Source organism: Molossus molossus, unplaced genomic scaffold (assembly GCF_014108415.1).
Source record: "Molossus molossus isolate mMolMol1 unplaced genomic scaffold, mMolMol1.p scaffold_m16_p_20, whole genome shotgun sequence".
Classification (NCBI taxonomy): Eukaryota; Metazoa; Chordata; class Mammalia; order Chiroptera; family Molossidae; genus Molossus; species Molossus molossus.
This window is the reverse complement of record NW_023425356.1, coordinates 48,664,797-48,680,815: the sequence shown is the minus strand read 5'-3', so window position 1 is coordinate 48,680,815 and position 16,019 is coordinate 48,664,797. Positions and strand designations below refer to the sequence as shown.

At 36.1% G+C, this 16,019-nt stretch overlaps 1 protein-coding gene across 3 annotated transcripts in view; it reads right to left on the bottom strand.

Annotated features, from left to right (window-relative positions):
• The window catches only part of RC3H1 (ring finger and CCCH-type domains 1), a 37,907-nt gene that overhangs the window by 7,504 nt on the left and 14,384 nt on the right, over positions 1-16,019 (bottom strand). For all 3 annotated transcript variants that reach the window (XM_036272067.1, XM_036272068.1, XM_036272070.1), the window contains exons 7-13: positions 15,210-15,328; positions 13,774-13,886; positions 9,390-9,671; positions 8,887-9,101; positions 5,853-6,220; positions 5,228-5,398; positions 336-488 (exon numbers count right to left, since the gene is read on the bottom strand). In XM_036272067.1, the coding sequence (XP_036127960.1) occupies positions 336-488; positions 5,228-5,398; positions 5,853-6,220; positions 8,887-9,101; positions 9,390-9,671; positions 13,774-13,886; positions 15,210-15,328 (1,421 nt within the window). The remainder of the gene's footprint in view (positions 1-335; positions 489-5,227; positions 5,399-5,852; positions 6,221-8,886; positions 9,102-9,389; positions 9,672-13,773; positions 13,887-15,209; positions 15,329-16,019) is intronic.

The window sequence follows — 16,019 nt, the reverse complement described above, 5'->3', positions numbered from 1 at the left end:
CTGCTAAGGACATGTACCTTGGTTGCAGTTTGTCCCTGGCCCTGGTTGTGGTCGTGTGGGTGGCAATCAGTTAATGTCTCTCTCACATCAATGTTTCTCCCCTCCACCCCCCCACCCCTGTTCCATCTGAAGCTAAATGCAAAAATGTCCTCGGGTAAGGATTAAAAAATATATATTTAGATAAAAATAATTAATTAATAAATATAATTCAATCACATAGTACAGAATATGGCCTGAAACTCTTAAGCAAAACTCAATTATTTGTGTCTGCACTGTAACAGAATAATTTGGTTTATCTTGACTTGTATTAATTATAGCTTAGTTATTATACATACCATCATTTCCACGCTCCCTGCTGCCACAACATCTTTGGGTTTTGCATCTTTGGTTCCAATGTAGGAGCCGATGGTGTCACATGACCAGGGAGAGTACTGGCTATAATCATTTCCTTTGTATTTCCCAGCTACCTTCAAGTCTTCATCAAATAACTACGGATGGAAAAAAAATAAAAAGAAAAAATAGGAAATGAGACTATGAGTAACAACACAGAAAAAGGAGGAATTTCTTAGAACATCATGTGGAAACAACATAATGATATTTTGATTTGTTGCAACAGATATTTGTAGACTATAAAGAATATAAAACAAGTGAAGAATGATGTTTAGCCTTTACCTTTGTTAGCAGAAGGTCATAAAAGAAGTATCTCAGTATCTTTCAAGGAATCAAGCTAGGATTTTTGAGGTTTGGTCAGACTCTTTCTCATTCGATAAAGTCAACACAAGCAATAGGTATCAAGCCCTCTGGTTTTGTTAAACCCTCCCCTCAAGTTTCTTTCAATAACATTACAGGTAAACAAGAGCATTAAAACTATTTTCAATGTTCTGTAAGTGCATGTTCTATATAGTTATGTTCTACATGGTAACTTTTTTTACTGAAACTTCTTTAATAGTAATAATTCATATCTTGAAAAAAATTCTATTTCTGAGGCTGACTCAGTGAAGAGAAAAGAATAAGATGCCTAATTTTGTTTTCTCAAGATGTGTTCTGAAATTATGTAATGACAGAATAGCTATTCTAGGTCTAACATATTTTTACCAAAATTGCAACATTCAAGCTTGTGTGCTTTGCAGTTTTCTAAGTGCTTTAATGCACACTATCTTGTATGTTTCTCAAGGCCAAGTGAGACAGCACAGATGATCTAATAAAGGCTCTATCAGTCCAGGACAGTGCTAGGACCAGAATTTCAATACTGCTTTCGCTTCATCACAGATACCTATACTGATCCCTAGGGGCTACTGGTACACTTCAGTGTCTCTTGGCCTCTCTCAATCTAAAAACTAAGCTTCTGTTTTCTGAATCATCATTATTGGACTTCGGCGTGACACAGGGTCTGCTGCTTCCAAATATCACTCATTTGCAACCACAGCTTCATTCCTGTTTCTATGGTTAATATTTCTTTTTTGTTTGTTTTATGGATTGTTTTTGGTCCTACCTCTATTTTCAAAATTCCATCTCCTTTTTCATTTCTCCTCCACTTACAAACTTTCTGTGGAACAGCTGGCTTTTTAGGGACGTGACCTACTAACGAGTGCTTTTTCCCCTGACCATAATGTATTATGCAGCTATTACAAAGAATGAAATAAATTTAGATACTGACATAGAAAGACGGGCAGGATAATATTTTGATTAAGTGAAAATAAAAAACAAACAAAAAATCCAAAACACACACAAACCTGAAAATATATTACTAAATGATACTATTAAAAATATGTTAGTTCATGCACAGAAAGTTGAAGTATCTAATAAACTGACAGTGATATAAAAAATGGGATTTTGGAGAAATTTCTGTTCTGTATTTTTACAATGTATAAAGTTAATACAACTCTATGTATATTGTTTAAGATCAGAACTGAAGTTTAAATACAGTTGACCCACCCTGGCCGGTTTGGCTCAGCGGTTAGAGCATCGGCCTGCAGACCGATGAGTTCCGGGTTTGATTCCGGCTAAGGGCACGTGCCTCGGTTGCGGTTCGTCCCTGGCCCTAGTTGGGGTGGTGTGGGTGGCAACCAATCAATGTGTCTCTCTCATATCGATGTTTTTCTGTCTCTCTTCCTCCTTCCTTCCCTCCCACTCTATCTGAAGATAAAAGGACAAATATTCTCAGCTGAGGATTAAAAAAAAAATACAGTTGACCCATGAACAACAAAGGTTTGAATTGCATAGGTCCACTACACATGGTTATTTTTAAATAAATATACAGTTGGCCCTTGTAGCCCCGGGTTTTGCACCTGTCGATGCAGAGGGCCATAATGCATTGTTCTACACTATTTTATACAAAGGACTTGAGCATCCTCAGATTTTGATAAAGCGGGGTGTGCTAGAACCAATTCTGACAGATACTGAGAGACAGCTGTACAGTAGTAAAGTTTTTAGGGAGTCAAAGTTCTACTCAGGTTTTTGACTTCAGGGGGGTTGGTGCCCCTAACCCCCATGTTGTTCAAGGGTCAACGGTACATAGTTTTGTATGTCAGTAACTGGTTATTATTCACTGAATGCCTGCTATGTGCCACATGCCTTATGTCTCATTTAATCTCCACTGCATCACTAGGAGTAAGCTTTACTACGCTTGATTTACAGATGGAGAAACCTGAGCCTCAGGGTTCAGGGAGGATAAGGAACTTATCAAACATCACACACTGAGTGACACAGCCAAACCTCAAAGATGTTTGATTCCAAATTTAGCTCCCTTTTCAGTATCATATTGCTTTCCATATTTCTTAAAAAACAGTATGGCATAACAATGTTCTAAGATGTCTCTAATATATAGTTTTCAAAAATATCACATAATGTTTACATTTTACACGTAAAATTACATTAACAAGAGATGTTATGACCTTCATAATTAACATACTTTACTATGGGTAATTCTTTTTTTTTTTTTTTCATCCTCACCCGAGGACATTTTTTGTTCAGATAGAGTGGGAGGGAGAGAGAGGAACAGAGAGAGAGAAACATTGATGTGAAAGGAACACATCGAGTGGCTGCCACCCGCACGACCAACCGAGATACGCGCCCTTAGCGGGAACCGAACCCGGGTCTCTCAGGACCGCAGGCCGACGCTCTAACCGCTGAGCCAAACCGGCTAGGGCTACTATGGGTAATTCATTCAAAGTGTTTAGACAGGAAAGCTAGACACTGTGAACAACTTCTAGTGAGTAGATCACTTTCACAGACCCAGAAGATAACTGTTTATCACATGTGATCTGATGCACTTCACTTTTCACTGCCTATTATTCATCATTTGTCAGACAACAATGTTGTTTAGAATAACATAAATTCTACACGCAAAGGATGTGAGACATTTTCCTTATACAACATCAACTGCAACCCTGATGAGAAAACATATCTGACTTAAAAAAACATATATATAAACTCAAGCGGTATGTACAATCAACACACCGAAATAAATAAATAAGATCAACAAAGAGCTGGTTTTTTGAAAAGACAAAATTGATAAATCCCTAGCAAGACTGGAAAAAATTATCACCAAATGTCAGAAGTAAACATTAAAATTGTTTACAGACCCTGTAATCATTAAAAAAATAATGACACTCATTCATGATGACTATTAGCAGTGTCCTGTAGAAATACAAAGAAGATAATCCCCAAACTATTGGTATGTTGCCCTGTAGTACTTTAATAGGTTTATCCTAGCAACCTCATTTCAGCATTCTTTCTTTTCTGCCATTCATTATTATGCTATCTCTATTCTTTAAATCAACTTTACCATCCTGATACTTTCCTCATTATTTAAATAAACCTTGGGCATATCTCATTTATAAATAATATAAAAATAAGAAGAGGGGAACTTTATTAATTTGATAAAAACTATCTACAAAAAAACAAACAACAAATATAATGGTGAATTCATTCACTAAAAGATTATAAATAAGTCAAGAATATTTTATTCAGCATTATCCTGGAGAACTAGCTCCCACAAGATAAAAAAAAACACACACAGGATTGAAAAGGAAAAAGCAAAATAGTCATTATTCACAGAGACAGATATGACTGTGTGCATAGAAAACCCAAAAGAATACACTAAATTCTAAAATTAATAAGGAAATTTAGCAAGGCTGCTAAATATAACGGCCAACACACAAAATCTATATTCTCAATATTAATAAGAAATTCCATTAAAAATCAGTTATTTAGGAATACGTTTAATGAAGATGTGCAAGACTGAAAACTACATGACATATAAGAAAAATTAAAGAAGATCCAAGTAAGTAGAGGAAGACCATGTTCTTGGAGACTCAAGAGTGAAAAGATGTCACTTCTCCCCAAATGGATCTAAAGCAACAATGTCTAATGGAAGTATAATGAGACTTACACATGTAATTAAAAAATTTCTAGTAGCCACATTAAAAAAATAGATACAGGTGAAATTAATTTTAATAATACATATTTTTAAAGCCAACACATCCAAAGCATTATCATTTTAACATGTAATTAATAGAAGTGTATTTATGGAGTGTTTTAATCTTGGTGGTACTAAATCTTCAGATTCAGTGTATATTTTATGCTTACAGCACATGTGACTTGGACTGGCCACATTTTAAGCACTCGTTAGCCACATGTGGCTAATGGTTACATACTGGACAGTGCAGATTCCAGAGAGTCAATATAATCCTAATAAAAACTGCAGTACAAATTTCTGTGGACAACAAAATGCTGATTCTGAAATGTGTCTAGAAATTTCAAGGACCAAGAACAGCAAAGGTAACCTTAAAGAAGAACAAAACTGAAAAACACGACCAAATATTAAACTGTGTTATAAAACTACACTAAGACAATGTGGTGTTGGTGTAAGGATACAGAAATATATCAATTAAACAGAATATGAGTCCAGAAACACATCTAGTCACCTGACCATGACAAAAGTGACTTCAGGGCATTGGGAAAAGGATGGTCTTTTTCTTTAAATGGTGCTTGGTCAATGAGATATCCTTTGAGGGGAAATATGGATCTTGACTCCTAACACACTAGAATACAAAAATCAATTCTAGACAGACTGCAGATGTAAATGGGAAATAAAATAGTAAGCCTTTTAGAAGAAAATAGGAAAATATTTTCATAACCTTAAGAATAGGCGAAGATTACTTAAACAGGACACACCACCGATAAAGAAAAAATGGATAACCAAGACTAAAAATGATGTGCTTACTTCTAACTCCTGATGAAAGGTAGGAGGCAATGTTGGTGATGGTGCAAAAGGTGGTGGAGAGATAACCTTCCTTTCCTCCAGTTGGGCCATTATCTCCTTTCGTCTTCGATGTAGCTCATCTAGACTAGGATGGGGCTGGGGGGGAGGAGGAAGCCGGCTATAAGGAGGCTCCTGAAAATGCAAACATTAGTAAAAGTTGAAAAGAATTTCAGACACATTAATTTATTTAGCACACATTTTAAATAAGCAACAGTTTGTATAACTCAGCTCAACATTTGGAAATATCAAGACTTAAAACAAAGCAAAACAAACCTCCTGAAAATCTCAGGATTTCCCAAAAAGCTAAATTTAAGTTTCTTCTTCTTGGCCAGAGACCATAATTTCCAAATAGACCTAGAATAGTTAATAAAACCATCTAAGGTTCAGAAACTAAGAAGGGTGATTAGTGAGAGTGTGGTGGGGCTTTTCCCCCCATTTAGTAGTTTAATTTTAAAAACAACAACAAAAAAACCTATTCAAATTATGATAAGATGAATAATAAGGATATGCTTTCTTAAAAAAAAAAAAAAAGACTCTAAGCAATAATCAAATTGAATCTATGTAATAAGAAAAAAATACAGCATACTCTGATGTACGAAGGTCTGATCTGAGTTGGATGAGGAGCCACTGGATAGTAACCCTCCACTTGCTGGTATCTTTCTCTGGACTCTGGTACATAGGGCGGTACTGCTGCAGGTGGAATCTCAATGGGTATAGGACTTTCTCGGAAAATCTCCTCCCTTGGATAAGACTGAGTAGGGTATACTCGACGACCATCATAGTGTGGTGGGTACATAGGTGGGTACTGTTGTGGTTGTGTGCCATATTGAGAATTTACAACGCGATCTTGGAGGTAGGGTGGGTAATGATCCAAATAGGGAGGACCGGGCTCAGGAGCAGATGGTGGAGGTCGGACAAAGCGGGACACACACTGTGGTGCAGTGTAGTACATACCTGTGTATTACAGAAGAACAACCAGAACAATGATAAGTCAATCTAGTTTTTGATATAAGACTTTGTCTATTAAAACATTTCAACACTAGATAACACTCTTTTTTTTTTTAATCCTCACCCGAGGACATTTTTTTTCCATTTTTTGTTCAGATAGAGTGGGAGGGAGAGAGAGGAAGAGAGAGAGAGAGAGAGACATCAACGTGAAAAGGACACATCGAGTGGCTGCCACCCACAAAACCAACCAAAGCCGGGGACAAACTGCAACCGAAGTATGCGCCCTTAGCGGGAACCGAACCCGGGTCTCTCTGGACCGCAGGCTGACGCTCTAACCGCTGGGCCAAACCGGCCAGGGCTCCACTTGTTTCTTTAGATATTTTCCCCTCTGCTTATGTACTCAGGTTAGCTTTATGAAAAAGAACATGTAAAAATTGTCCTTATAAGTTACTGAAAAAACTAATCTATAATCTACAATAGTAGACTGGCTCTCTCAAGTGTTTGACTCTTTCAGGTGTGCCTTAATGCATTGCCAACTCTGGAAAGCAAAAAACTACATTTCCTGAAGCTCAGGTTGCACAAATCACTCACTTGCATGAGTTGTGAATGTGTCACTGAGTCACCTGGAAAGGGGTCTGGTGCAGACCTAGCAGCACTGCATTGCTCCAGAGTTCTTGAGACAAGCTGCGGCAGTGGCTTCCCAATGGCCAGACTTCTGCCTCAAGTGATGTGTCCTGCAGCTAGCAGTTAAGACAAAAGTTTCCCATTTCTACTGCTTCTTCACTGCGACAGGTTCTTTCAGCAGCTACTTCTGGGACTTGTTCCTGGAGGCTTAGCTTAAGCCTGCTTTTCCACACCTTCCACTGGTTTTATAAACACCTAAAACCTCTTTCTGCTAACTATTGAACCCTATTGGACACTGTATTTAAGGTCACTTCAACAAAAGAAGTTGGATTTTTCCTGCAATGGGTGGTCAAAAGGAAGATACAAACCAATTTTTATCATATTTTCAAATGTATTAACAATGCTATACCAATTTAAAACTATTCTTTTGAAAGCAGAAAAGACATTTGATTCAAAATTGAAACAGCCCTGGGAAAAGGAAATGGAAAACATCTTTCATCTATCCCAGTCTAAAAAATAATAGTACTATACTGTTTCTGATAGAGAGCTCTAACACTTCAGTTTAAAAACTGGGTGTTTTTTTTCATATAAATTTTATATATGAAACCTCAGTCATTTCCTATCCTTCATTCTCCATACTATTATCATTAAAACTGGCTAATATTTCAAATTTGTCTATTTTCTAAAATCCCTCTCTCCTTTCCTACCATACCAATTCAGACCTCAACATTCACACCTGGATTAACAATAGCCTCCTTACTCCTTATTGACGCTAATCTCATTTTTGCAATCCACTAGGTAATTTTTCTTTCTATTCCCAAAGCCTCCATTTAGGGCATTGTTCCATGATGTCCCTTTAGTTCTCCGAGCTCTCAATGACCTCCCTAGTCTTGCAGTTAATTTCTACTACACTGACATTAACCACCACATCTGAACACCTAATTTTTAACACACATGAAAACACATATGTAAGCATATCTTCTTCGACTGCACTTTATTTACTGAAACTGCGTTTCACAAATGCATTTTTGACAAATTGAAGGTTTGTGGCAACCCTGTGGGGAACAAGTCTGTCGGTGCCATTTTTCCAACAGGCCTAGATGATGGTCAGCATTTTTTACTAATAAAATATTTTGTAATTAAGGTATGTATAGTATTTTTTAGACTTAATGCTATCGCACACATTAATAGACTATATAGTATAGTGTAAACATAACTTTTATACACACTGGGAAACTAAAAATTACGTGTGACTGTTATTGTGGTGGTCTGAAACCAAACCTTAACTATCTCCGGGGTACACCTGTACATATGCATATAGTTTTCTGTTCTTTACTAATACTGATTCTACACTATAAACTCTCTATACATATGCTGTATTTTTCATATTAACTATAGGACCCAGAAAAATAGTAGGTGATAACTGAAAGGAAGAAAAATATACTGTGTGTATTTAATTTATACCCACTGTAATATTACATTCTTTTTTCATGTTTGAAGAAAAATTTGATCAGGAAAATATATGTTGTCTTAGGAAATTTCCATTTTCTACTTGGATGACTTATTTCCACAAATGCATCTATGAACATATTTAATATACAACCGATTTTTGTATCAGCAATTTTCTTTTATAGCTTTGCTACTTCATTTATTTCATACTATTTAGTTGATCATAAAATCTGTTTTTTCCTGCCCTGGTCAGTTTGGCTCAGTGGTTAGAGTGTCAGCCCAAGGACAATAAGGGTCACGGGTTCAATTCCCAGTCCCAGTCAGGGTGGTGGGGGAGACAAACAACAGAATTGTCTCTCACACTGAGATTTCTTTCTCTCTCTCTCTCCCCCTTCCCTCCCTCCCTCCTTTCCACTCTACCTAAAAGTCAATGGAAAAATATCCTTGGGTAAGGATTAACAACAACAAAAATCTGTTTTTTCCAAAATATAAAAAAATACACTTATCTTAAGGAGGCCACTGCAAATATGATCACTCTTACCTGGAATCGTTCTCATAACTCCTAAGAAAAATGAGTGCAATAAAGGAAATATCTTTACCCTGCTGATAAGGTGCTGGTTCAAATGGTGGAGCGGCCCCTCGAGGGTCCTGATAATACATATCAGCCTGCTGTGCAGGGTACAACTGTGAACCCCGTGGTACCATCTGAAGTGGTTTGGTGACAGGCATAGGAGGCAAGTCTGTTGGCCCCCTCGGAGGTACAGGATGTGGATTCACAGATAAGGCAGAAATACTCTTGGGGACAGATTCCAGCCTGTGGGAATAAAATTCTGCATGTCAAGTTTAAGGTCTCAAAATGTACACAGATTGTTAAATGTACTAAGAAATTAAAAACTGCCCCAATTTGGAAAACTGTTTTCTCCCAATAATCATTCTTTCTACAAAATGTACACACTTTGCTATTATTCCACCTATGCTAACTTTCTTAAAGATCAATAACACATGAAATAGAAATAAAAAACAAAACGGCTAATTCTTCCTTGCCTCTACTTTGTGTTTATAAAGAAGAAACTTTAAAATAAAAATTAGGAAAATGACATACAGGTCAGGGGGGGATCCAGGAGCACTGCTGCTCAGATGATCTATCTTTCCTGGTTTCAGACTCGAATCGTAGTTGGGGTCTGTCCCTCGGGGAATCAGCTGCGTTACTGTGCTCCCTGCTGACACAATCCCATTGGGCAGAGCAGGGGGTTTTCTGCTAGGCAGGTCCACTGTGCCTTCGTCTGGAAGGATGGGCGCTGAAGGCAGGCCCACTTCATTAAGCTGACCCAAAGAGGCGCTCAGGGATCTTCTGGGAACCAGGCGTTTGTTCATCTTACGAAATCTATACAAATAGCAAAGGCATACACCAAAACCAAAATTACAAAAGCTAAACAAGGATGCAAATGTATTTAGAAAACACAGAAGTTAAATATTACAAGCACATTATTTTCTTTTTTTTTTATCCTCACCCAAGGACATTTTTCCATTTTTTTGTTCAGGTAGAGTGGGAGGGAGAGAGAGGAACAGAGAGAGAGAGAGAAACATCGATGTGAAAGGGACACATCGAGTGGCTGCCATCCGCACGACCAACCAGGGCCGGGGACAAACTGCAACCGAGGTACATGCCCTTAGCGGGAACCGAACCCGGGTCTCTCAGGACCGCAGGCCGACGCTCTAACCGCTGAGCCAAACCGGCCAGGGCAGCACATTATTTTCTAAAAATGTTCTTCAAACACTGGCTTTTGCTGCTAACAATTTGAGAACATGTTTGCACACATACAGGAATGGGCAAAAGTAGGTTTACAATTGTAGTACAAATAAATTAATACAATAATTAATAAACTCCATTTTGCATACTCACAACTGTAAATCTACTTTTATCTACCCTTGTATATTCCACAAAATCTCAAGCAAGACACAACTGATTAAGTATAAAATGCCTCATATTTGTAACATCATAAATAATATTAGTTAATATCTATATTAATATAACTATAAGTTATTTTTATTGAAATTTCTATTTCTAAAACTTATTGAAGGAGGGGGTAGAAAAATCTTTAGAAACCCTGGCTGGTTTTGCCCGGTGGTTAGAGCATCAGCCCGTGGACCAGAGAGTCCCCCTGGGTTTGGTTCCCGCTAAGGGCACATACCTTAGTTGTAGTTTGTCCCCGACCCCAGTTGGGGTCATGTGGGTGGCAACGACTCAATGTTTTTCTCACATCAATGTTTCTCTCTCTCTCTCTCCCTCCCTTTCTCCCTTCTGCTCTGTCTGAAGATAAATGCAAAAAAAAAAAAAAAAAAAAATGTCCTTGTGTGAGGATAAAAAAAAAAAAAGAAAGAAAAATCTTTAGAAGACAGTTTTCTGAAAGATTTTACCTTAGGTTCCCCTCAAATGCCTTGGGACACAACCTATATTATAAATCAAGAGTAAAACAGAAAGCCAGTGTGCACTGAGAAATATTTTAATAATCAAGAATTATAATTTGTATCAGATCTTATTCAGACATGCTGATGTTATGTGTGCCTACATAAAACTGATTATTATTTCAAAATTGGGCTAATGAAAACAATGTAGAATAATGCCTAAACTTAAACAGATACTATGGTACAAAAGGCATGTCGATTGTAAACCTAACCATAGAAAAAAATTAAGCCATCAGATTTTAGTATTCTTGTCGCTCAACAATGAAAGTAAATCTATTTACAACTATCTAGTGTATTTTTAAAAACTTTAAACACCACCCCGGCCAGTTTGGCTCAGCGGTTAGAGCGTCGGCCTGCGGTCCAGAGAGACCTGGGTTTGGTTTCTGCTAGGGGCATGTAGTTCGGTTGCAGTTTGTCCCCGGCCCTGGTTGGGACGTGCAGGTGGCAGCCACTCGATGTGTCCCTTTCATGTCAATGTTTCTCTCTCTCTCTCTTCCTCTCTCTCCCTCCCACTCTGAATAAAAGTGGAAAAATGTCCTCGGGTAAGGATAAAAAAAAAAACAAACAAACCAACAACTTCAAACACCAACCCCCAAAAGAGTAATGCTATTTTTTCAAATGTTCCCCATATCTGACAAATTTCTGGATGAAAATATCTACCTGTCAGGGGTAACCACTGTTAACAGTTTGGTATATAATCATACAGATATTCCCTCCACACCCTGCCTTAATATTCAGATGGACATAAGATTACTGTTTACAGAAATAGAGTCATATAAGGCTGAGTAGTAATGTTTTCCCTCAACTTCATAATCCTGGCTATTTCTTTATGTCAATACATTTTAAGTTATTCCTTATTTTTTGCTATTAAAACAATGTAGTAACGAATAATTATATACTTGTATTTGTACCCTTGTGTAACCAGAGGCAGACTTGCTAAGTCTCTTATATGCACATTAGAAACTGTTTTAAATGCTCTCAAACTATTATCACTCCTACTGATGGTTCAAAAACTCTTAAGTTTTGTTTTTATTTCCATTCTTTAGCAATTAGTAAAATTGAACATAGTTTTACATGTTTACTGCGATTAGTATTCTGCTATTTGTTCATTTATGTTTATGTTCCATCTATCTAATGATTCTTCGTTCTTGCAGATTTGCAGGAGCTCATTCTATGTTAGCGATAGCAGACCTTATATAGTTATTTCCCCACTAATCTTTTTTAATTGTGGTGTTTAGGTCATATCTGTTTTTAATTTTTATGTAATCAAATTTATCAATCTTATCCTTTGTGGGTGGATTGTCATTCTTTAAAAATCCTTTTCCACTGTAAAATTATGTAACAACAGAAATTTCTAAGTACTCAATGGTTTCCTTCTTAAATATTTAAGTCTCTGATACATTTATAATTCACTTTGGTATAAAGGTAAGAATCCAGCTCTAATTATTTTTCAAATGGATAGCACTTATTTCATCATCTTTTCAATTATTGATGCGAAATGCCATCTTTAGCACATATGCCAAGTTCCTACGTGTATCTGGAATTCTTTCTAGATGTTCTATTATATTTCAATGATCTATCTATTTCTATGATAATGCCAAAGCCTTTATAGTCATTTTAGCTCATAATACAGACTGTTAGTAGTCTAGTTATTAGTGTAGTCCCTTCTTTTTCAGAATTTTCTTGGCTATTTGCATATTCTTCCAAATAAACAATTGTGTTAGCTCCTACCAATTATCGTGTGAAGATTCTAACTGGGATTTCATTGAATTTACTGTTTAATAGAAAATAAAACCTTCACAATGCCCCGTCTTATCTAAAAATATAGTATTTTTCTTCATTTATCCAATTCTTTCCTTATGTTCCTAGCTAGTTTACTAATTCAATTCACATAGGTCCTGAATATTTCTTATTAGTTTATTATTTGGTATCTATCTTTTTGTTATTGTTAATGCAAAAGGAATCTTTACTTTCACTTTACTGATTTATATGACAATTCATTTTCAAATTTTCTTGATTTGCCACATTATAAATTCTCATTTTAGCTTCCAGTACTTTTCTTGAATTGCTCCACGTAATAATTTTAAGGCTATTTTACTCTCTTGTTTACATACATTTGCTACTACTTCCAGAATACGAAATAATAGTTTTACCAGTAAAAATTTTGCTTTACTCTTAACTTAAATGAGACTGAATCTAATATTTTACTAATTAAGTATGATGCTATCATGCTGGCTTTTAGAGATATAATTACCACGTTGAGAAAGTGTCTATGATATTTTTGTTCTAATAAGGGATTCTGATCTATCATGCATATTGAATTTTATTTAAATGCCTTTTAGAATCTTTGGATATGATCACAAGGAATTTCTTCTTTAACCTATAGTAATTAATATGTACTACCTTTTTGCAGTTAGCCATGGTGTCTATTTTAATGTATTACTGAACTCTAAGTTTAATATTTGGGATTTAAAAAATAGTAATATGAGATAAATTTGTAGTTTAATTGTGTTAAGTTTATCAAACTTAGTATTACTGGTTTTATAAAAAAATTAGAGGGTTTTTGTTTCTTTCTACTATGTGTTAGAAAATGTAACATTATTGGAATTATTGTTCCTTGAAATTTTAATGAAATTGAACCTAGAAATAAAATAATTTTTTTAATAGAGCAAAGGGCCAATTTTTCCACTGGTGATGCACTATTTGATTAGTTAAAATCAGTCAGTTAAAACTGATGAAAATTCTTAGAATTTTTAGTTTTTTTGGTGGTGAGAATGACTCATTTCTAGATTTAGTTAACCATAAATAAGTTTCCTATTTTTAGGCACAATGTAATAAAAGCTGAAAAACCTGTTTCAGTTTTCTTTTTTAAAATTCTGTATTACTTCATGAGTATTTCCTGTTCATTAAAGAGAATGCACCTACTCTTCTTGTACTTCTCAAGGGGAGCAAGTTATTCTACTTAATAATTTCTACCTCACTCTTTCAGAAGGCTGAATCTAGTGACTCTTGGCACTTACTTTTCCAGTTCCTCCTGGGAGTGTGCAAATGTACAGCTGGCCCCACGAGGGCACCCTCCTCTCTGCTTCATGTCTCGACACATGTACGTTTTGTATTTGCTATGCTGTGGAGGCTGAGACCAAGATTAAAACATTAATCATTAGGAAAAAAACATGGAAAATTTTCACTGCCATTTTAGGATCTTGATAATCTAGATACACAATTCAGATGATTCACACACTCTAGATCTAGACTGCCCAGAGCAAAAATGCTGGAAAGTAATTTCGTCTGAAGTCTCAGAGAGTCCCAAAATCAATGTTAATTAAAAAGAACATAATACAGATTGTATATGTTCTCAAACATGTACCATCACATAAATTCTTGATTAAACCTCATGGGGGTTCTATGATCTTTCCAGGTTTTATAATGAATAAACCGTTGGAGTTGAGAACTTTCCAATGTTTAAACTGTCTTCTAATACTTGTTTTGAACAATGTATAACATAGTATACTTATGTTTCTTTATAACACACTACAAATGAACAATGTAACTGAAAAATATTCTGAAACCAATTCTTGACAGGTAGAATAGCGAATAATCTATTGTTAGTATTTACATGGGCCAGATAAATTACTAACAAAGTTATAATTTCTCAAGTTTACTACTGCAAAATAAAAGATCTAGTGAACCTAACATAAATCCTGAGAGCAAAACAAAATTTTGGGGAGTAAAATAAAAAAACTCTAGTTACGTGATCTATTATATTTTACTGCCATATATTTCATTTAAAAATATTTGAGCCCTGGCCAGTTTGGCTCAGCGGTTAGAGCGTCGGCCTGCGGTCCGGGGAGACCCGGGTTCGGTTCCCGCTAAGGGCACGTACTTCGGTTGTGGTTTGTCCCCGGCCCTGGTTGGTCGTGCGGGTGGCAGCCACTCGATGTGTCCCTTCACGTCGATGTTTCTCTCTCTCTCCCTTCCTCTCTCTCCTTCCCACTCTATCTGTACAAAAAATGGAAAAATATCCTCGGGTGAGGATTAAAAAAAAAAAAAAAAAAAATATTTGAGAAAAATTTGGCCCACTGGCATAACAGACATTATGAATAAAAAATATTAAAATACTAATTATAAAAAAAGCATTTCAAATGTGTGAACAGTATTGGAGAGATGTAGTATTGCATTAAAAAGTGATACCTACTGTTAAACAGAGATGTAATAGTAACCAAACAGAATAATTTGAATTAAATGGAATAAGCTTTAGCACAAAATCAAATGTTGCTATATGTGAAAAGTGAGTCCACCACATTAGACCAACATGACTCATTTCATTCACTGTTGTCACATAAAATTACTAGGCTTATCCAGTATATTGGCTGCTAACCTCGCTAACCTACTGTATAGTTTCTCTAGTCAGAGTCTTAAAATGCTCAGGTCACCTTGCTAAGCTTGTGTCCCTTACCTGCTGTTGATCCGCTCCTTTCTTGCTGTGGTTCTGGATATAATCAACCAATCCATGTACCACTGTACGCACAGCAACCAGCCCATTTTCTAGCTGTTCCCAAGTAGGAGGAGGAGCATCTACACACCAAATAAAAATTTAAAAATTTTAAGTTATCCAATGTTTTGCTCAATATTACATTAATAAAGGAGATGTGTGAAATCAAGTTAAACTACAAGTAATAGATTATTTACCTAAGCATCATTTTAAAGAAACAGATATATTCTTCTAAATCTGGGGCTGCAAACTAAAACAGCTATAGGGACACGGAAGGTAACATAAAGGAATTAAGTAGGCCAGACAATAAATGGCAGCTGTCAAAAGACTTAACAGTGTTGGAAATGACAACAGAAAGAGACAGGGACTGTGTTAGAGAATATGTTTCAATCCTAGGTCTCAGTTACTATTAAACTTTAGCTGATCGTTGTTATGTGAAGATGCAAGGCTGGCCCTGCTGGATACCCCAGTTTCTGAGAGAAAGCTGAAATGAGATTTTTGTGTAAAATTACCCAGTTTTTAAGTGTTAGGCCTTAAAAATTTAAGAATATTGTGCAGGCCAACACTGCGTGCACCAAACAAAAATTAACTATGGACTGACAAAGTCAACCAATTTGTAATGTCTATTTTGAAATTTTGTATAAATCATGTAAACAGAGTATTTTAAAAGCTTAGAAGAACTAATACATAAAGCAACTCTGCTACACATCCTCTTCATTAAGTAACTTATTTGTCCAGGGCCAGCACTGAGATTTTATAAAGAAAAAATTACCT